This window comes from Balaenoptera physalus, assembly GCF_965194825.1.
Source record: "Balaenoptera physalus genome assembly, chromosome: 13".
Lineage (NCBI taxonomy): Eukaryota > Metazoa > Chordata > Mammalia > Artiodactyla > Balaenopteridae > Balaenoptera > Balaenoptera physalus.
Window position 1 is genome coordinate 96601104 of NC_138892.1, and position 23548 is coordinate 96624651.

The window sequence follows — 23548 nt, forward strand, 5'->3', positions numbered from 1 at the left end:
TGCTCCGCAATGGGAGAGGCCGCGACAGTGAGAGGCCCGCGCACCGCGATGAAGAGTGGCCCCCACTCGCCGCAACTGGAGAAAGCCCTGGCGCAGAAACGAAGACCCAACACACCCAAAAAATAAATTTATGAAAAAAAAAAAAAGGCAGAAAGATAAATCTATACATCTCTACAAGTGAACAGAGAATCCAAAACTAAATCTTCACAAATATGATTCTTTTTAACATCTTTATTGAGGTATAATTGCTTTACATGGTTGTGTTAGTTGCTGCTGTATAACAAAGTGAATCAGCTATACGTACACATATATGTCCATATCCCCTCCCACTTGCGTCTCCCTCCCACCCTCCCTATCCCACCCCTCTAGGTGGTCACAGAGCACCGAGCTGATCTCCCTGTGCTATGCAGCTGCTTCCCACTAGCTACCTATTTTACATTTGGTAGTGTATATATGTCCATGCCACTCTCTCACTTTGTCTCAGCTTACCCTTCCCCCTCCCCATGTCCTCAAGTCCATTCTCTACATCTGCATCTTTATTCCTGTCCTGCCCCTAGGTTCTTCAGAACCGTTTTTTTTTTTTTTAAGATTCCATATATATATGTTAGCATACAGTATTTGTTTTTCTCTTTCTGCAAAAGCAATGCAATGGAGGAAAGATAGCCTTTCAACAAATGATACTGAAGCAATTGGACATCCATAGGCAAATAAAGGAATGAATGAATGAGTGAATGAATGAATAACGACCCTCCATCTCAGTCTCACTTAAAATAATTAACTCAAAATAGATTATAGACTTAAATGTAAATTTAAAACTATAAAACTATTTTTTAAAAGTAGGGGAAAACCTTTGGGATCTAAGGCTAAGCAAAGAAATCTTAGACTTGGCACAAAAGCATTATCCATAAAAGAGTTCCATAAACTGGACTTAAAACTAAAAACTCTTTTTCTGTGAAAGACCCTTTGAAAAGAGGGTGCAAAAATAAACTACAGGCTGGGGAAAATGTTTGCAAACCACATATTGGACAGAAGAGTAATATGTAAAAATATATAAAGAACTCGCAAAATTCAACTGTAAAAGAATAGACAATCATGGGCAAAAGACATAAACATACATATCACCAAAGGAGATATGCAAATGACAAATATGCACATGAAAAGATGTTCAACATCAATACCTATTAGGGAGATGAAAATTAAAACCACAATGAGCTATCACTATACACCAGTTAGAATGGCTAAAATTAAAAATAGTGACCACACTAACATTCTCTGCTCATGAGAATGCAGAGAAACTGATCACTAATAGATTGCTAGTGGGAATTTAGTGGTACAGCACTCTAGAAAACAGCTTGGCAGTTTCTTACAAAACTAAATATGCAGCTACCATGCTGCCCAGCAGTTGTACTCACTAGCATTTATCCCAGAGAAATGAACATTTATATCCACAGAAAAACCTGTACATGATTGTCCACAGAAACTTTATTTGTAACAGTCCAAAACTGGAACAACCCAGATGTCTTTAAATGAATGAACAGCTGAACAAACTATAGTACATCTATACCATGGAATACTACTCAGCAATAAAAAAACAATAAACTACTAAGGTACACAACAACCTGAGGAATTTCCATAGAATTATACTTAGTGAAAAAAAGCCAATCCCCAAAGGTTATATACTGTGTATTTCCATTTATATAACATTTTTGAAAGAAGTATATAGAAATTGAGAACATATCAGTCAGTGGTTGCTAGAGGTTCTCATGGGGATGGCAGGAGGGAAATGGGTATGGCTATGAAAGAACAACTTGAGAGATTCTTCACTCTGTCAGTGTCAATATCCTGGTTGTGATATTGTACCATAGTTTTGCAAGATGTTACCATTAGATAAACTGGGTAAAGGATCCATGGGATCTCTCTGTTATTTCTGAGAATTGTATGTAAGTCTTCAATTACCTCAAAATAAAAAGTCTAATTTTAAAAAAGTAAGAACATTTTTAAAATGTTTCTGATTAGTAATACCCCTAAGACAACTGATAAAAGCAAGTGCAAAATAGTCCCTGGGTTAACACATTTAACACATAAACCTCAAAAAAGTTACAGAGATAAATTTCCCCCCAAAATGAGATACCAATAGAAAACACTACCACACACAAACAACTACATAAACAAGTGTCAGAAGAAACAATGGCAGAATCAGGCCACAGAGTTTGCAGATATTGGATTTAGCAGTTACAGAGCATGCAATAAGTGAATTTATTATGTTAAAAAAAAGAGATTTGAAACCATTATTAAAAAGATAAACTTCCAAAACGTATTTAGTAGATTAGAAAACAGGTAAAATTTATTTAGAAATTAAAGATACAGCTCCTAAATTTAAATTCTTAATGGGCAGGTTAAGCATCTTCTTTGGCATAGCTGAAAAAAAAGTTGGAGAGCTGGGAGATAAATCTGAAGAAATGATCCAGAATGCAGAACAGATAGGGAAAAATAAAACACTATGAGAGAGGTATAAAGAAACATAGAAGGTAAAGTGAGAAGGTACATCTCTGTCTAATAGAACTTTCAAAAGGCAAGAAGAGAAAGAATGAGAATGAGGCAGTAGTTGAAGAGCTAGTAGTTGGCACTATCCAGAAGTGATCAAAGAAACCAATCCTCATAATCAGGAATATCAATAAATCCAAAATAGAAAAATAAAAATAAATATCAACCTAGAAACTTTTTGGTAGAACTGTAGAAGCCAGAAGACAAGAAGACTTTAAAAACCTCTAGAAAGAAAAGACAAAGGATTCATGATTAGACAGATGACTTCTTAACAGGAACAATGGAAGCCAGAAGACTGCAGAATATATCTTCAAAGTACTGTCACCCTAAAATTGTATAGCTGTTGAAAAATGTCTTTAAACTTATAAAACAATTCTTAATTTAACTCCTAATAAGAACAATGTAATTAGAAATCTGAAATATCATTTCTCACCTATTAAGTAACCCAAAGTCTAAAAGTTTAACAACACATTCTGTATGAGGGGCTTTGAAGAACCAGGTAGTCTCACATATTAGTGGTGGAAGTGCCTCACATGAAAGGCCAAAGTGGGTAAATCTAGCAATATACACAAAAACTATAGCTTACATTTACTCCTTGACCCAAATATCTCCCTTTTGGGAATCTATTTCTCAGATACAATTATCCAGCTATAAAATAATGTATACATTATTACAAATTACCCATTTTAGCAATATTTGTAGCCAAGGATTGGGGAAAATTCATGTTCAATAAAATGAGACTGCCTAAATAAACAATTAAAAATCTACATGATGAAATATTATGCAGTTATTTAAAAAATAAGAATGAAGATCTCTATGTACAGGTATGAGCATGGTTCTAAGATTTTTGTCATTAAATGATGCCGGTAGACAAGAAAAAAGGTTAAAAAAGAATATGTATTCATCTATGCTTTTAAAAAGCTGGAATGATTAAAGCAAAATTAAAAATTGTTACCTACATAAGGTTGGTAGAACAGAATAGAGGGGACAACGATTAGAATTAAATTGTGTAGATCATTTTTATATTTGATTGTTTCTTACTGATTTGTAGGTGTCTTAAGGTAATCTACACATGTTAACCCTTCGACAGTTATTCATGCTACAATTATTTTCACTCTTTTTTATAGTGTACTTGATGAATAGAAGTTCTTAATTCTAGTGTAGGAGAAAAAAACTAGCTTTCCCGTTGTGATTTTCACTTTTTTGTGTTGTTTTTAAAAATCTCACCCTCCCTAAATATTCAAGAACAGATTATTTCAACCTTATATTCAGTACAAACTCTTCCAAAGAATAAAAAAAAAGAAACAATACTCCTCAATTCATGTTATGAGATTGACACCAAAACCTGGCAAAGGCAGTACTTTCTCATGAAGATAAATTACAGACCAATACCACTCAAAACATAGATGCAAAAATCCAAATGAAATAATAGCAAACCAAATCTAGCAATGTATAAATAAGAAACAAATATATATCATGACCAAATTGGGTTTATTTCAGGATTCAACTATTCCAGGAAGAGTTCAATATGATAAATATAATATTTTTCATGAGGAAATTAATGATATAATTTCCTCATGAAAAAATAAAAGTAGAAAAAACATTTGATCATCTCAATAGATAAAGAAGACAATACAACTAAAACATCGTTTATGATTAGAAACTTGGGAACCTAGAAATAGAAGGAAATGTCATTAACATGATAAAAGAATCAAAAATAAAATTAAAACTAAATTCCTACAGTGAATTTCATACGTAATGGTGAAATGTTAAAAATCATTATCTTTAAAATAGGAAATACAACAAGATATGTACTGCTAGGTGAAAACAGTAAGTAAGAAAGGAGAGAAAATAAGTGTATAAAAACTATGTTACCAACCCACCTAGGCAAACTAAGATGCACAATCTTCCGAGATCTATTAGGGACAATACAATAAAAAGAGAAAAAAATCATTTAGTAAATGATGTGCTTTCATATATAAAAAACTTTCATCTACAAACTATTAGTATGTAATAAAAGAACTTAGCAAGGTTGCCAATACAAGATGAATACAAAAAAATTTAAATTTCTATCCATAAACATAAGAGATTTTAAAGACACAACTTACAATTTACTTGCAATAACAGCAAACATATATAAATATATAGTAGTTATGAATAATTCTAATAGTGTACAGTATACTTATGTTGAAAATAGTAAAACTTCATTTAGATGCATCAATAAAGATGTAAGTAAAGGGACCGAGCATGTTCCTGAATAAGAAGACTCAGTATACTAAAGATGTCTAATACCCCAAATTGACCATGTTCATAGATATTAACCTTTACACACATTATGCTCTAAAAATGCTGTGGAAGAAATTACTTTTTTTAGAAGAAGGATATTTTAAGTGCCTTTCTAACTTCATCTATATCCTAAAATATTTTGCATTCCATCCAAGTGTAATAATGGGAAGGGGAAAATAAAAGAATACAAGTTCTATATTGGTGTGGAGAGAATATTAAAGTTGATTATAAACTATGAAAAATGTCAGGAGTTAATAGTCATTGGGAGATTAATATTGAAAACTATTATAAACCACCTTATAATGCTTTGTGCTTTTCAAATTACTGCAATGTCTACTTTTTCTTTTAATTCCTCAATGTCTTTTTTTTTTTAATTATTATTATTTTTTTAATTTATTTTGGCTGCGTCGGGTCTTCGTTGCCGTGCGCGGGCTTCTCATTGCGGTGGCTTCTCTTGTTGTGGAGCGCAGGCTCAGTAGTTGTGGCGCACGGACTTAGTTGCTCCGCGGCATGTGGGATCTTCCCGGATCAGGGATCGAAGCCGTGTCCCCTGCCTTGGCAGGCGGATTCTCAATCACTGTGCCACCTGGGAAGCCCCCTCAAGGTCTTTTTAAATATTTATTAAATTTTGACTGCACAGTTCTAGGAGATGGAGATACAGAAATGAATAAGACATCTCAATTCCTTGAATTCCTACACCTTATGTTCTAATGGGGGAGGCAAATTAATTAATTAATAAACAAGGTAATATCAAATGATGATAACTTTTATAAAGAAAATAAAGCAGAGTAACATAATAGAGAATGACTAGGGGAGCAAGGTGTCTTTTAAACTGGTTAATCACAAGAAGTGTCTTTAGGAGGTGCCATTTGAGCTGAAATCTGATAACAATAAAGATACCAGTGGCAGAGAGTTCCCAGCAGAGGGAACAGTTGATGCAGATGTCCTTAAGTGAGTGGAACTTAGCAAGGCAGAGCAGGATAGGTGAGGAGACATGAAACTTGGCAAGACAATTACCATGTAAAACAGTGGTTCTCAAAGTATGGTCCGTGGACTCCTTGGGTAAAGGTCCCCAGGACACTTTAAAGGGTCACAGAGTCAAACTATTTTCAAAAGAATACTAACATTTTATTTGCCTTTTTCTCTTTGTTGACATTAGTGTTAATAGTTCAGAAGCAATGGTGGGTAAAACTACTATAACCTCAGCACATCAAGGTAGTGATACCCAGACTATACTAGTATTCATTATATTCTTCATCCATCACATATCATTTGCATGATTGAGTTGCAAGCTGACCTAGTCACCTTTTTATGGAAACCATTTTTACTTGAAAGACTAATGATGGTTATTCAGATTTGAATGTTTGCAGACATTTTCTCAAAAAGTAAGCCAAGTGAGACTGTCACTTCAAGGAACACAACTGACAGTATTTGTTACCGATGATAAAAAGTCATGCATACAAGTAAAATTTAAAATTTTGGAAAACTTGTATCTGCTACCATGAGCTTGACATCTTCTTGATACTTGACTTTTGTAATGAGACCAACAGTGATAGGACAAATGCGATATTTTGATATTGTGTCATGCAATGTGTTAAAATTTGAAAGATCTGCAGAACTCAATGAAACAGTATTTTCCAAATTAACTGATTCATGATGTTAAAAATCATGCATGTGTGAAAGATTCAATCAATAGTGCATGATAGATATATAGATTTTAATATATCAGGGTATGAAATTTCCTTGATATGGTTCCAGATCTCAAATTTCAACTAACCTTTCAGAAACTATCACTCGTCAAGTTTGGGTATAAAATCAAAGGATATCTGAAAAGGTTATGAAAATACCCCCCCCACCTTTTTCAGCTGCATATCTATGTGAGGCCAGATTTTCTTCATATACTTCAACCAAAACAACAAATTGAAACAGATTGAATGCAGAAGTAAATATAAGAATCCAGCTGTCTTTTATTAAAGAGACATCAAGGAGATCTGCAAAAATGCAAAACAAAATCACTCTACACATCAGCTTTTATTTTAAGAAAATACAGATGTTTTTCATAAAAATATATATTTATTGAAGTATAATTGATTTACAGTATTGTGTTATTTCAGGTGTACAGCAAAGTAATTCAATTATATATGTTGTTTTTCAAATTCTTTTCATTATAGGTTATTACAAGATATTGAATATAGTTCCCTGTGCTATACAGTAAATTCTTGCTTATCTATTGCATATGTAGTAGTTTGTAATCCTATATTCCTAATTTATCCCTTCCCCTTTCCCCTTTGGTAACTGTAAGTTTGTTTTCTATGTCTGTGTGTCTGTTTCTGTTTTGTATATAGATTCATTTGTGTTATTTTTAAGATTCCACATATAAGTTATATCATATAATATTTGTTTTTCTCTGTCTGACTAACTTCACTTAGTATGATATCCTCTAGTTCCATCCATATTGCTGCAAATGGCAATATTTCATTCTTTTTTATGGTTGAGTAATATTCCATCTTCTTAAACCAATCATCTGTTGATGGGCACTTGAGTTGTTTCCCTGTCTTGGATATCGCAGACAGCGCTGCCATGAACATTGGAGTGCATGTGTCTTTTCGACTTAGAGTCTTCATCTTTTCCGGACATGTGCCCAGGAGCGGGATTGCTGGATCATATGGTAGCTCTAGTTTTAGTTTTTTTAAGGAACTCCCATACCGTTTTCCATAGTGGCTACACCAACAAAAAAAAATGTATTTATGTTAACATGTCATGGATTTAACATTATTATTTAAAATAAATAATTTTTAAAGTAAATTTATTTTATTTATTTATTTTTGTCTGGGTTGGGTCTTCGTTGCTGTGCACAGGCTTTCTCTAGTTGCAGCGGGCGGGGGCTACTCCTCGTTGCGGTGCACGGACTTCTCATTGCGGTGGCTTCTCTTGTTGCAGAGCACGGGCTCTAGGCGCATGGGCTTCAGTAGTTGTGGCATGCAGGCTCAGCTGTTGTGGCTCGCGGCTCTAGAGCACAGGCTCAGTAGTTGTGGTGCACAGGCTTAGTTGCTCCGCGGTATGTGGGATCTTCCCAGACCAAGGCTCGAACCCATGTCCCCTGCATTGGCAGGCGGATTCTTAACCACTGCACCACCAGGGAAGCCCTCTTTTATTTTCAATATAATAAGTATCAGTAGTTAAAACCCCATAAACAAAAGCTCTTAGGGTCCTCAGTAATTTTTAAGAAGGGGTCGTGAGATCCAAAAGTTTAAGAACTGGAGATGTAAATTTATGAATTCAGGTTCTGTTGAGAGACAGTACAATGTACTGCTTAAGAACACAGACTCTAGAGCTAGATTGCTTAGGCTTGAATCCCAGAACCAACACTCAGCATGTGTATGACCTCAGACAAATTACTTAATCAGTCTTGCCTAAGTTTCCCCATCTGAAAAACAAGAATAATAATGAAACTGATATCATAGATTTTTGTGATGATTAAGTTAATTTATATAAATCACTTAGTTTATGTTTGGCTCTTGGTAAATACTATACGTGGTCATTATTATTATAATAAATATAACAGCAAGCCACTGAGAGTTTTAGGAAGCAGTAATACATAATCTGATTTAGTAGTTTTTAAAAAAAATCTGCTGGCTGTTGTGTAGGAGATGGATTTTAAGAGGACAGAAGCTGAAGTAGGGAGACAAGTTAGGAGGCTCTGACAGTATCTCAGACAAGAGATGATGGTTTGGACTAGGGTGGTAATAATGGAGAGGGAAGGAGTGAACCTTTTTGGGAAATATTGTGGCAGCAGAGCTGATAGAATTTGCATACCCTATTGGATGTGGAAGATGAAGGAAAGAAAGAAATCAAGGATGACTATTAGGATTGTGATTGAATAGGGTAGATGAGGATTCCATTTCCTGGGATGGTGAAGACTGGAAGAGGAACATGATACAGGGTGATGCAATCTAGAGTTCTGTTCTAGACATGCCGTGTTTGAGGCTTCTATTCCACATCCCTGTAGAAGTATCAAGACAGATATTTGAATCTGGAGTTAGTTCAGGAAGAGTTCAGGGTTCAAGATGTAAACTTAAGTTCAGTCACCTTCTAGAGATTATATAAAGCTATGGATGAGATTTCTTAGGATGAAAGTGTAGACATTGAAAGATAACAGGCTATGCAACCCAAAAAAACATGCCCCTTTGGTATATTGATTATTTTGAGCTGTAGTCACTTGAAAAACAGCAAATACAAGGAGAGGCTTTCTCTGAACTCCTTTTATCTGCCTAAAGACAGATCCTCAAAAGGAGTTCAATTGTCATAAATCCCCTCGCTGGGAGTTTCATCAACTAGGGAAGGTTGACTCTTGTCACAGGAGAGGAGAATAAAAGTGGACACCGCAGCCAGACTGTGTCACAAACTAACATACTTCCCATCTATTCGTCTAAAGGTCTGTTCATCTTTCCTAAAAATCATTTACTCTCTCCAAGAGGTCTACCTCCCTCTTCCCCTTTCCCTATTAAGATGGTATTTAAGCCTGAATTCTAAGCCATTTTATAAGTTACTCATTTTTCCCTGGGAATCTACCCCGTATACATAAACTATACATGTTTTGTTTTGTATTTGGGGGAGGGAAGATTTGAACATATACTTTATTATTTATTTATTTACTTGTTTTTAACTCTTCCAACAGGTTTTATTGTATTTTTTCTTCCAGTTTTTTTGAAATGTAATTGACATACAGCACTGTATAAGTTTAAGTTGTACAGCTTAATGACGACTTACATAGACCATGAAATTATTATCACAATAGGTTTAGTGAACATCCGTCATCTCATATAGATACAATGTTAAAGAAATGGAAAAAAATATTTCTCCTTGTGATGAGAACTCTTAGGATTTGTTCTCTTAACAACTTTCATGTATAACATACAGCAGTGTTAGTTATGTGTATGGTGTGTACATTACATCCCTGGGACTTATTTTATCTTATAACTGGAGATTTGTACCTTTTGACTGCTCTCATCTAACTCTCTCACACAACCCCCACCCTCCAGCAACCACAAATCTGATCTCTTTTCCTATGAGTTTGTTTGTTTTTGAAATATAATTGACCTCCAACACTATGTTATTTCCTGTTACACAACATAGTGATTCAATATTTCTGTACATTTCAAAGTGATCCCCATGATAAATCTAGCTATGATCTGTCACCATACAAAGATATTACATAGTTATTGGCTATATTCCCCACACAGTACATATCATGTCTGTGAATCATGTATTTTGCAACTGGAAATTTGTACCTCTTATCTCCCTCACGTATACATATGAATAACCTTCTGTTTGTTTTTCTCATGTTAATCTGTCCTTTATTACAAGGGTCTCAGCTAAGAACTCAGAAGAGCAGAGGGAAAATTATTTCTCTCCCCTGCCCCCAAGAGCAAGTACTGGGACAGTTCATTTTTATAACTTTTTTCATAAAAGCTAACTAAACAAAATGCCTTGTGTGGCACAAAATCATATCCTTATAAATTAAACACTTTCAAGGTTTTGCCATTTTCCCTTCACCTGTTTTGCTTTCCTATGTCTATTATCCCTTTATACTCTTTTACACCTTTATGTGTCAAATTTTATTTTCCTCATTCTGCTTCCATAAACTACTTCTTTGTTATTTAAGTTCGTCTAATTCGTTGCCCTCCAGATGTTTCACCACCTGCCCTCCTCACCAGCTCCCAGCCCCCAGTCTCAATTAATAAGCTCAGAGTGGAGAAGGCTAGGCTTGTGGAATGTGGCAAAACCGATCCAAATTCTGGCTCTGCTACTTACCACCCAAGCGGCCTTGGACCCAAATGTTACCAACCAGGGTTCTTGGCCTTCCTTAATCAATAGAAATTGATCACAGGCCAGACAGGAAGTTCAGGCAAGGCTTTATTGGGGCTCCTGCTGCAGCAGGGGGGAGCGAGAACAAGTAACAGTCCCTTGCTAGCTCGCTTCCCTGAGAGGATGGGGCGAGCTGGTTCCTTATATGGGGTGAGGGTAGAGGTGTGTCCAGGGGTCGGGCTGGAGGGTTGGCTTAGGTGTCTGCCCACCCCTTTGTGGTGTTGAGTTCAGGGGAGCATGCTAAGGGCCTTCCTGAGACAGACCCCTCCCCTCAGGTTCTCTTCTTTAGCTCCTCTCTGAAGTACCTAGGTAACAGTATCTGATGCACATTTCCTGAGTTGTTTTACAGATGCTAAAATCCCCACCAAATGGAAGAAGTTAACTACTTGATGACCATGAGCACCCAGACTTATTGGAGCCTGAGGACTGATAATGTTAACCCTTGTGACCCTGCCCTGTTACCTCACCCTGTCAACCAGTCAGAGGATTGCATGAGCTGATCACAACCCTGCGACTCCCCTCCCTCACCTGGTCTTTAAAAATGCCTCCCTGAAACCCACTGGGGAGTTTGCATTTTTAGAGCATTAGCTGCCCCAGACTCCTTGTCTGGTGCCTTACAATACACAGTGCACTTTCCTTCATCACAACCCAGTAGGTTGACTTTATGTGCAGGCAAGCAGACCCAAGTTTGGTTCTAAATTTCTAAATTTATTTCTAAATTTCTAAATTTATGTCAAGAATTCTCACTAGCCTCTACATTCACATCCTCAATATAATTGTATATTCTTTCCCGACAAATTTACAGCTTTGTACTTTGTTTTGTTGACTCTTGGCCTCCATTTGTCTGATAAACACCTGAAGTTAAATACTCTCTCCTTTTATTTCACAGGGATGCTGTGGGTGTCAGCTGTAAATGGGCTTGGTTTCTTTCTCACAGTCTATTTTACGTCCTTACCTATCAGGGACAGTCTATCACTGTCTAGACCTCTGAGCGTTCTAAAAGGCTATAAAGGTGTTTGAGACCTAAAAGAAAGAAGTGTTGGCTCCAAATACAAAAAAGATAACTACAAAATCAAAACTGATAGCAAAACTATAAAACTCCTTTCAATTTTTTACAGAAAAAATTTGTTACAGAAAAATGATACATATCAAATGTATTAAATGTGGTCGCATCTAATACATTTGATATGATGTGTCTTTAGGCGACCAGTTTCTGCAATCTTGAAGCATTAATAAGACTTTTCTCCCCTTGATCTTCTTATCCCTTTCCATCTAATCCTATTTCATCAGGCATTTGTTCCTCCTTCAAATAATTTTGCCAAGTTTTAAGCATTCGACAAATTCGTTTTTCCTAATCTCATACATAAGGTGAAAAGGAATATCTACCACTCTACATTTCAGAACTTCTTTCTTTCAAATATATCCTGCTGATTCACTGTTAAATATAAAGAAGTATATCTAAATAAATGTAGTTTAAATTTTTGTTCCTGTGGTAGATTCCAAATATTTGTCTTAGGGACAATTTTTTTTTAAAATTTATTTATTTATTTATGGTTGTGTTGGGTCTTTGTTTCTGTGCGCGGGCTTTCTCCAGTTGCCGTGAGCGGGGGCCACTCTTCATCGCGGTGCGCGGGCCCCTCACCATCGCGGCCTCTCCCGTTGCGGAGCACAGGCTCCAGACGCGCAGGCTCAGCAGCTGTGGCTCATGGGCCCAGTTGCTCCGCGACATGTGGGATCTTCCCAGCCCAGGTCTCGAACCCGTGCCCCCTGCATTAGCAGGCAGATTCTCAACCACTGCGCCACCAGGGAAGCCCAGGGACAATTTTTAAAGCACATCTAGCCACATAATTATTTCTTGAATACAACTGAAATTTCTTTCCATTACTATTCTTTTCTAATAAAGTGAAGTTGTCATATACTTTGCTTTTTCAATTCAATTAATTTCAATTAAATAAACGTTCACTTAAAGTTAGAGAAGATATACCTACTACACACAAAAGTAGCACAAAGGAAGGAGCAATTGATTCTGCCGTTTAGAGGAGGGCATCAAGGAATAACAATAACTAAGTAGGTGCCAGGAACTTTATAATACCATTTTCTGCTTTAATTAAACCAAACTTCCTTGTGCTAGAATCTGCGAAGTTCACGCAACAGTAGTAACTTAATTTTCACTTGCTGGTGCTCCTGTGAATATATCTAGAAGTTGCTAGGCATGTCTTGAATATTGTCCAATAAGTCTGTTTGTCCCGGGAACTGCTGTGGGCCCACTGAGCATGAGGGTCTCCAGTGGGTTCTGCCACCTGGTGAGTGCAATTTGCTCACACATTGAAGTCCCCCACTGGGTGCTACCACAGCTCCAGCAATCCCGACAACCACCATGGAGGACTCTCAAAGTGCCAGAGCAGGCTGCCAATTTTTGATCAAGTGAAGTACGACATCCCTCTTCTTTATGTGTTAGAACCTGTTAGAGTGGCCCTAGGCAATTATCTATGACTTAATATTCTACTGAGTTCTTTATCAGGTTGTTCTTCCAGTTTTTTATTCCAGGTCTTTTTCTCTTTTGAACTAAGGTCTGCATGTATGGACTGGATTGGAGACAGGCTTGAATAATATGGCAGCTATTGTTTGGCTGTTTCCCTGGGAATGAATCACCTATGGTGTGACTCTTCAACCCCAGGTGAGTGTTGTTTGGGCAAATCCCATCAATCATCTGGCACACCTACCCACATCCAAACTCCAACAAGGGTCACAGCTCAGGCTTCCTGGCTAGAATAGAAATTAAATTTGTCTTACAAATAAGAAAACTAAAGATCAGCAAATGTAGGTAATCTGCTCGAGTTCATATGCTTAACAAACAGCTGAAACATGATTCAAATCCAGCTTCAAGTTTTGTGGGTCTTGGTGTTTTGCTTAAGAATATTGAACTGCCTCCTGAAACTCAAAGATGCTCTTCTTTACCTCAACATATACAATTCTGTTCTTTAAATGCTTGCCTTACCTTTCCAACTTTGTAAAGAAGCATCAATAAACAAAACTGGTAATTACTCTGTTTGTAAGGAGTTTACACTTCAGGGGACTGATCACTTTTTTTCCTTCTTTCCCAAGCTATTATTTTAACCTGTATAACTAGGAGGAAGTAATCCTTCAGCTGCCTTGGCGTGGTGGGGAAGAGTAATGTCCAGCTTCTCTACAGGAGAATACAGAGTTCCTTTTTCAGGATTGACGTATCAACCCAACCAACCACTCTTTGGCAGCCTACGGCCTGTTTCCTTCCGTGTGTTGGAGGTAAGAGAAAACAAACAAAGCTGTTTCCAGAGCATGGAGAACTTTATTGCAGCTGAGATGCATTACTACTGTCTCCAGCACATATTTCCCTAAGTAGGTAAAACTAGCCACCTGGATAGAGGAGGCAATCCAAGAGTCACTAGGAAATTGAACAGAATTCCAGCTGCCCCTGCAAGTATATAACAATCACCTACTCCAGCCTTTCCTGAGCATATGAAAAGACTGTACAAAATGGGCTGGGGAAGGAGGGAGAGGAAGACGTTGCTCAGGGTTTAAATAGAGTTTCTTTTGTCGTTTGTTTGTTTGTTTTATTGGAGTATAATTGCTTTACAATGTTGTGTTAGTTTCTGCTGTACAACAAAGTGAATCGGCTATATGTATACATATATCCCCTCCCTCTTGAGCCTCCCTCCCACCCCACCCCCATCCCACTCCTCTAGGTCATCACAGAGCACCGAGCTGAGAATGGGGGAGGGGAAGACAAGAGGAAACAGGCATAACAAGGAAAAGAAAGAAGCCTGTCAGCCTGAAGCGCCCAGGCACTGGTGCTAGATTTAGATATGCAGCCCTAGTGTACAATAGTGACTTGGGTATCAGTCGGGTCACCCGACCTTGTGATCTAGATAACATGACTTTGACTCTCATCGCATCCTTGTAGAAAGTTCAAAAACACTTCCCAATATTTCGTCAAACCCTGAAGTCTTAAACTACCATGATCATCTCTGACTTTAGACTCCTGCTTCTGAGAATCACCTAGCCATCCTACTCCTGTTCTTACCCCGTGAATCTAGACACAGATATGAGCACCTTTCCATAATTCCCAAAAGTTAGGCAAGTCGTATCTGGCACAGACTTGACTGAAGGTTTGGGAACTGTTACCCAGTTTTATCAGTTTTAAATTCCCACTAGAATACAGTTATCATGAAGGCAGAAATGTGTTCATTTGTGTAACCCCAATGCTGAGAACGGTTAGAGGGTGCGCAATAAATATCGGTTGTATGGATGAAGTAAGGCATCTTTTCCTCAAGGAAGAGACGAGCAACCTCTTACTTATTTTATACATCCTTGTTCTTAAATGTCTTCAGCCTGCATCCCACTAGGCCTTTCCCACAGGCCATTTATTTCTATGTAGCTCCCATCTCTTTCCCTTTATCTCTTTCCATCTCTCCTCCTCATTCCCTTGTTCCTGGATTGGCCCTGGGAGCTTCACATTTTCCTCATTTTATTATGTAAAGCAATTCATATTCCTCTATGCCTGACTCAGAAGGTTTGCGTAACCAAATCCATTTGAGTGCTCAGCAAAACCGTATAGCCTTTTAGTTACCTGAACCCATCTGGCGTTATGTTATCCTTTGTGAATAGGACCAGTAAGTATTTCCTTCACAGGAAAAAAACAGTTAAACTAGGACTCATTAAAAATTATATATTTATACCTTAAAAGTTTTATTTTATCTCAAAACATATTCATGTTTGTTTATTCACCCATTGGTCGATGTCAGGCCAAGTAATATTCTTTGAGCATGAGTAGCCAGGTTGGAGCTCTGTATCAGCTTTCTTTCTTTCTTTTTTTATTGAAGTATAGTTGATTTACAGTGTTTCAGGTATACAGCAGATTGATTCAGTTGTGACACAAAGTGATTCAGTTGTGTCTTTTTCAGATTCTTTTCCATAGGTTATTACAAGATATTGAATATAGTTCCCTGTGCTATACAGTAGGTCCTTGTTGTTTATCTATTTTATATATAGTAGTGTGTATCTGTTAATCCCAAATTCCCAATTTGTCCCTCCCCCCTGTATCACCTTTCTTAAGTAAACCACACCCCGAGTGCAACTTGTACTACTTTTGGTGTTTGATGTTTTAAGGTAATTGACAAGTTCTCTAAGGACAGAATTTTTTTAGGTTTCTTTGTTATTCCCTGGTGTATTATAGCAGTCTCCCCACAGCAGATTTCTTAGTAATTTGCTTTGTTTAAGATTTCCAGCAGTTTTTGTATGTATTTTATCAGATTACGTAACATTTAATTAAGGACATAATTTAATAAGTATGTTTGGCAAATTTGGGCGCAAACACAAGGGACCCTTGGTAAGCAAATGACTTACCCTGAAGGAGCAGAAGTATACACGTCCACTGGCTGCAGGCATTCAGGGTGTATTTCAGCTAATCTGGTGAGTCTGTTAAATCATCCATTCAGAAATACTCTAATGTACAACATGATGGCTACCGCTAACACTGCTATATGATATATAGGAAAGTTGTTAAGAGAATAAATTCTACGAGTTCTTATCAGAAGGAGAATTTTTTTTCCTTTATTCTTTCCTCCTTTTTTTTCTTTTTATTGTATTTATATGGCAAGATGGATATTAGTTGAACCTATTGTGGTAATCATGTCACAATATATGTAAAGCAAACCATCATGCTGTATGCCTTAAACTTATACAGTGATGTATGTCAAGTATTTCTCACTAACACTGGAAAAAGAGAAGTACTTTACTGTAGCCATTTTCCCTCAATAAATCCAGATCAGAATCTCTACTTTTGTGCTTATTTAAAAAACTACTTTCATGTTTTAGTTCTATCAGTTACATTAGTTCGTAAAATCCCTTTTGAAAAACTCACTTTTGCATCTGCACTGAGATAGGGAGAGAGGAACCCTAGGACTGCTACAGACTGTAGAGATGCCAGGTATTCTGATAGGCCTGAAGGTGAGCAGGGGATCTTAATGAGAAGCATACAAAAGAGACCCGAAGTCTTGCCAGAAACGAAAGAGTGGCACATGCAGGTGACCTGCCCAGCCGCCCCTTCCCATGTGGCGTAATTTCCCTTTTTTTCTCATATCTTTAGGGCTTTTGTGTTCTACTGAAGAGTATATCTCATAAATCTGCCAACTCAGTGTTCCATTATTTGTTTTTGACCCTTGAAACTTTCCCAGCAGAACCTGCCTCTCTTTAATCATGATCTACGTGCTGGTAGTTTTACAACATAAAGAAGATACATAATGTTTGCCTTAAAGGATCCAGGAAGGACTGTCATCTTGTTCCTTCCCTTTTGAAAATCTTCCTGGTTCCATGGTGTAACCAAAGGGTTCCCAGAACTGCATCTGCCTTCTGTCTTCACATCTGAATTAAAAGCACCTGACAGTTACAACTTCGTCCATCCCTTGACGTGGCTTTTTTTCATATTTGCAATTTGCAGACCAAATCAAAAAACAAAAACAAAAACAGTCTACTCTTTCTCCTACCACAGGAAGTGGGAATAGCAACATATTAACAGAGAACCAAGTTTGCGTCCACAGTGGCCACCAAATGTGCAACATATAAAATCGTTACCTGTAGCAAAGGTTAATCACCGTTGTGATGGTCGTGTGCCTCTCTGCCGCCTGCTGTTCCATTCTTCCTAACGTCCACTAAAAGTATCCAGGGGCACCCACTCCTGACCACTCTCAGTCACTCATCACCACGTACCCCCCCCATAAAATAACCCCAGTGCCTTCCTTCTGAATCAAAGCTGAATCCTATGAAGTCTGAGCATCTACTGTCCTCCCTCCGGGAGACGCTAGATTTGAACCCACCTTATTCCACATCACTCATCCCCCCAAACATGGGTACTTGGTGTCATATCTTCTCTAGCCTTTTTTCATCCCCATATTGCTACGCCATGCTCAACACATGCCCCAGTATCCTGTATCTCTTCATGGACTGTTCCGTACACCTCATGGCTAGGTTGGGAGAAGGAGGGGTGATGTGTTAGGGATGGGGCACACAGAGGTACAAAGGCTCTAGTAACATTTTATATCTTAGGCTGTAATGTATGTACATGAGTGTTCATTTTATTATTCTTTTAATTTGTATATATTCATTGTAGATATGCCTTTACATGCATGATCTACTTCATAATTTAAAAATTTAAAAAAAAACACCTCTGTTCCCTTGAGGCATGTACCATCTAGCCAGGATACTCTCTATCCCATTTCATCAACCACTGTCAGTTACTCAAGTCCTGGATGTTCTCCCTGGTTTATTCCTCCCCAACAAGGGCCTGCTATCAGTCTGGTTGATTTTCATACCCAGGAGGTGACCTGTCCAACAAACTGGACTCTGAGTTCCTGAAACTCCTCTGTTCGAAAACATTTTCCTTCCCCCCCTCAGCCACCTTGAACTGCTCAAATCAGTAATTCAGAAAATCCACCCTCTAATGCAAACACACCCTTCCAGCTGTTTGTTTCAGCTGTCCCCTTTCCACCTGTACTTCTGCCTGCCTACTGTACCGTCATCCCTTCAAGCCTCTTCTTTTCTTTTTTTTTTTGGCTGTGCCGCACAACATGCAGGGTCTTAGTTCTCCCACCAGGGATTGAACTCACAGCCTGGGCAGTGAAAGCATGGAGTCCTAACTACTGGACGACCAGGGAATTCCCTCAAGCTTCTTCTTTATGCCTTTCCTTCACTCCCCTCCTGCATGCACTTCATTCTTATTCAGTTTAGATTTTATAGTCCATCTCTCCACTCTTTTGACTTTAATTTTTTTTTTTTTTATCCATTTGTTCTTTCATTGCACCTACCTTGAAAAACCATACCTGAATAAGCCCAACCATTCACTTTCCTGTACTTGCTCTTGGGCAGCTAAACATTGCTAGAGAAAATCATAAAGCTGGGCTGAGTAGGGCCAGTTTTCAGTCACTCATCTCCTAATCTCACCACTGACAAACAACCTTAGGACGCATCTCTTATCAGTCCTTCTCTCACTCATCACAGTAACTTTTCAAGTCCCTCCCTTCTCAAGCCTCTGACTAGCCCAGCTCTCCTTTCATTCTCAGCCAATGACTCACCTCCTTCAGAAAATAAATTTAAACACTCATACATAAACGATCTCATCTTCCAGCACAGAAGTCTAGAAATATACGTGTATATATGAAACCGAGCAGAGCCCTGCAGGGCCTTCGTGATTGCAGACCCTTCCATGTTCCCCCACTCCCACCTTTAGAAAAAAACAACCTTATTTTCCCTGGCCTGTTTCAGAAAACAGACTCAAGCAATTAATCATTTTAAGGAGGGGCAAAAGCGGGAACTAAGAAAAAGCAGTCAAGCAAGGAAGGTGATAACAACTTAAGCAATAAGTAAAATTGAAGGATTAGGTCATAAAGTCCTAGTTCTCCTTGAGAAAAACAGATAACAGTGTCTGACACACATTCTTAAGTTATTTCTTATGGAAACCAGACCCCCGACCAGGTGGAAACTGCTGACCCTGAACACATAGACCGTAGACTGGTTGGAGCTGGAAAATTGATGATCAAGATTACTGAAACACCACCCTGTCACCTTACCGTCTACCAATCCAAAAAGTGTCCATGAGCTGATCACACACCCTGTGACCCTCACCCCTAACACTGTCTTTAAATACATTTCTCTGAAAACCATCGGGGAGTTTGGGTCTTTGAGTATTAGCTGCTCATTCTCCTTGTTGGGTGCCCTGCAATAAACACTGTGCTTTCCTTCACCACAACCCAGTAGATTGGCTTTGCTGCGTATCTAGGTGGGTGGATCCAAGTTCTGTTCAGGAACATACACAATCATCCTACAACACGTTCTTCCTTTTATAAGGAAGAGTTGTTCTTTCTGCCATGTTTGGAATCCCATTGCCTCTCATCTTCTTGGAGCCATCATCATTTACGCCTCCTCTCTGACATTTGCCACCTCTCCCTCTCCACCAGCTCCTTATCAACATTTAAATAACTAACTTTCACCCTTAAAAATCCTCTCATAACCCTATCCCCACTTCTGGTTATCACTCTTTTTCTCTCCTCTGCTTCTGGTAAAAGAAGCATAATTTCTGGTTGTTTTCAATCACTGAGTGGATTTCTAGAACCAGCCTATTTTTCAGTTTTTGGTCTACTATAAAATGAGGAGAATCACAAATACTGTCCCATTCAATTTTACTAATCCCTTCTATTAATGTTTGGTTCATTGAGTACCCAGAATGCATTTCTCCTTTTACCTGGGATGAACAGTAGAACCGGCAAGGCTAAGTCAAGGGAGTGTTACACCAGGCAATTCCTGTCCTGTCCCAGGAGGTCTAGGGGCAGCCTTTCCGCGATCGCTCACAAGATCTCTTTCACGTCATGATCTGAGGAAGTCCATTCTCCTTGTAGGCCCTGCACTGGGGGATACAACTCCCAGTGTAGAGGTGTGATCAGCTGGGACATGGTAGGTCACTAGAGGGCCACTCAAGTTAACCTGAAGAGTGGCAACAGCCCAGCTTTTATTAAAAAAATTTTGTAGCACAACACCGTAAATCAACTATACTCCAGTAAAATTTTTTGAAAAATTTTTGGCGGCCGACCACCATGATTGATTGAATTTATCATTTCACATATTGTATTTGGTCAGTTTTAAACTGTAAATAAAGTTACTTCTGGGGAAAATTTGTAGGGCTACTTTCTCGTGCTGTCTTCTTTTGCTATTTGATGGTTTTCTTGTAATGATTTGCTTTCAAGTTTTTTCTCTTTATCTTTTTTGTATCTACTATAGTTTTTGCTTTGTGGTTAGCTCAAGGCATGCATAAAATATCTTGTAGTTGTAGCCATCTATTTTAGGTTGATAACACCTTAACTTCAGTTGCGTACAAGAACTTTGTACTTTTACTCTCCTGTCCCCACACTTTCTATATTGTGTGCCCAGTAACAAATTTTTATCATTTAACTTTTATATTAAGCTTAAACATAACTTAGGTACCACCATTACAGTATTACTTTACTCTGCATTTTTTAATATATTTACCTTTGCCATGAGATTTATGCTTTCATATGCTTTTGCATTGCTGTTTAGTATGTTTTCATTTCAATTTGAAGAACTCCTTAAGCATTTCTGTAAGGCAGGTCTAGTGGTGATGAGCTATCTTAGTTTTTGCTTATCTGGGAAAGACTCTATCTCTCCTCCATTTTTAGAGGATAATTTTGCCAGGTATAATATTCTTGGTTGGCAGGGTTTTTTCTCTCAGGTACTTTGAATATATCATTGCACTGTTTCCTGGCCTACAAGATTTGGGCTGAGAAATCCACTGATAGTCTTATAGGAGTTCCATTTCATGTGATGAGTCACTTTTCTCTTGCTGCTTTCAAAATCCTAGAGCTTAGTCAACAGCTTTCCCATTCACCCAGCTGAGTGTATAAGGGGTCACTCTCGACTCCTCCCTCTCTCTAATGCCCCAAGTCCAATGAAATATCTTCTTATCATTTTACCTTTTAGATGTCTCTTGAACCCACTTCCATGGCCACTGCCCTCATCTGGCCCCCTTCACTTCTCACTTAAACCACAGAAGCAGCCTCTTAATTTGCTCCATGACCCCACTCCTGCCTCTCTCTAGGTCATTTCTTCCATGGCAGCCTAAGTGCTCTTTACAAAATTTATCTGATCATGTCCCTTTCTTGACTCTTAGTGTAAAGTTCCAAATTCCTAATGGCTCACAGGAAACCCCCTGGCCTACAGTTGCCTACTCCTCTGGCATCCTTTCTGCACTGGACTAGCTTTCTTCACTTCAGCCATACTGTATCTCTTTCAGTTCCTCAAATATCCATGCCCCCTCCCACTTCTGGGCCTTTGCACAAGCTCTGTCCCAGCCTCACATGCTCTCCCTCACTTTCCATTCAGCTAACTCCTGTTCATCCTCCAGGGCTCAGCTCAAAGGATACTTTCTCAGGGACGCGTCCTTGACTTTCCAGAATAGGTTAGGTTAATCTGCCATGTGCTCCCACAGCACTCTGCACTGTTTTTCATTGTTGAGTTTAGTTATTCATAATTATTTATTTAATGTTTGTCTTTCCCACCAGAAGACATGTGTTCCATGAAGACGTTAATGTATCCATGTCATTCATGGCTGTATGCCCAGTGCCCTTCCAATGCCCCGTCAAGTCTCATTAATAGTTGCTGACTGGGTGAGTGAAACACAGATCTTCCTAGTTAAGGATTCAGTTTCAATGTGAAGGATTCAGTTTCAATGTGCAACTATAACCTAAAAGCTAATAATCTATCATATTTGTGCTTGCCTTAAACACTTTGACCTTTATTTTCCATTTTACAAAGCGTTTTTGGTATATACAATACTGCCCTCTTCCTCTTTTCCCTCTTCTCAGTGTTGTGTCACCAGTGATTTTTTTTAATTGGATGAGGCACAGGTAATCTCCCTGTTTATAACTCTGACCTTTCTGTGAGCAAACACGCAAAGTGAACTTTGGTTTATCTCCTACTGTAATGTAGCTGCTAATTGCCGACAGGGAGGCTGTATTCTATGGTCCACGTGACCAGTGGGGTGACCAGAAAGGAGTGTGGGGAAGAGTAGACCAAGGGACCCAGTGACAGGCTGTTCAGCTGGAGTTCCTGCTTCCCTGAAAGCCCGGAGTAAAGCAAGGAGTATGGTGCTGAGGTGAGGGAGGTCATGAAGACGCCACTGTTGGCCTTGACCTTGTGGTCACTGCTCCTCCGACCAGGGCTTTTGTTCTGGACCTCCCACGTGAGTCAGAACTGCAACAATGGCAGCTACGAGATCAGTGTCCTGATGATGAACAACTCGGCCTTCCCAGAGTCCTGGGTTAACTTGAGAAACGTGGTGAATGTGGCAATGGAAATAGTGAGACAGCGTCTGCTTGAAGCTGGTAAGAAGATGGTAACAGAATTCTCCTCCCTGTTACCACCTCTGGGGTCAAAGGGTTGCTAAGCCAAGACCTGTGTTCTTTGCCTGATCACCCAACCTTCTCTAAGGGCCTGGCCCACAGGCCTTTTCTATTTCAAGGCAATAGATCCTCAGAGAGAAGGATTTGAGCCCTACCTCAATGAGTTCACTCATGATCTACTCTGCTTTTGGGATGGCCCTGACCCAAGTGTTCACAGCAGTGAAATGTCCCAGCTAAAACTGGATTTAACTTAACTGGATTTAAGTAGATAAAACTACTCAGTGTCAGGAAGGCATTATGTTTCCTTCTGTAGCTTCTCAGAGGCAAGATTTGGTCTGTATCTGAGATTTCACAGGGTTACCAGTCAAGAAGATGAATTAAGTAAAATTAAGTAAAGATCCAGGTGCTAAATCTTTCACTGGGATTTTTAATCCGTCTATTCACTCTTTACATCTCTGGTGGCTGTTATTATAAGATACAGTCAATATGATAAATTTGCAATCAAATTCAGTGTTGAAGTTCTTTATTGTATCTCTTTTTGGGGGGGAAATAAGAAAATTATTTTATTTTATTTTACTTTTTAAAATGTTTTATTGAAGTATAGTTGATTTACAATGTTGTGTTAATTTCTGGTGTACAGCAAAGTCATTCAGTTATGTGTGTGTGTGTGTGTGTGTATATATATATGTGTGTGTGTGTATATATATATATATATATATATATATATTCTTTTCCATTATGGTTTATCACAGGATGTTGAATATAGTTCCCTGTGCTCTACAATAGGACCTTGTTGTTTATCCATCCTATATATGCTAGTTTGCATGTATCTCTTAATTATTAAAATAAGCTATAGCAGTAGATAAAACATGTAGAATAAAGGGGAAAAAAGTCACCCCTGATAA

At 38.4% G+C, this 23548-nt stretch overlaps 2 protein-coding genes across 5 annotated transcripts in view; both read left to right on the forward strand.

The window, feature by feature from the left end:
- Positions 1-23548, forward strand: part of H4C16 (H4 histone 16) — a 47315-nt gene that overhangs the window by 20701 nt on the left and 3066 nt on the right. For 2 of the 4 annotated variants that reach the window (XM_082422005.1, XM_082422006.1), the window contains exon 3: positions 148-3296. The gene's annotated coding sequence lies outside the window, so the exon portion shown is untranslated. The other 2 variants (XM_082422003.1, XM_082422004.1) reach the window with 2 other exon arrangements.
- The window catches only part of GUCY2C (guanylate cyclase 2C), a 77656-nt gene continuing 76030 nt past the window's right edge, over positions 21923-23548 (forward strand). Inside the window, exon 1 of the mRNA XM_082421988.1 lies at positions 21923-22625. Coding sequence (XP_082278114.1) covers positions 22409-22625 — 217 coding nt within the window. The 5' untranslated portion in view covers positions 21923-22408. The remainder of the gene's footprint in view (positions 22626-23548) is intronic.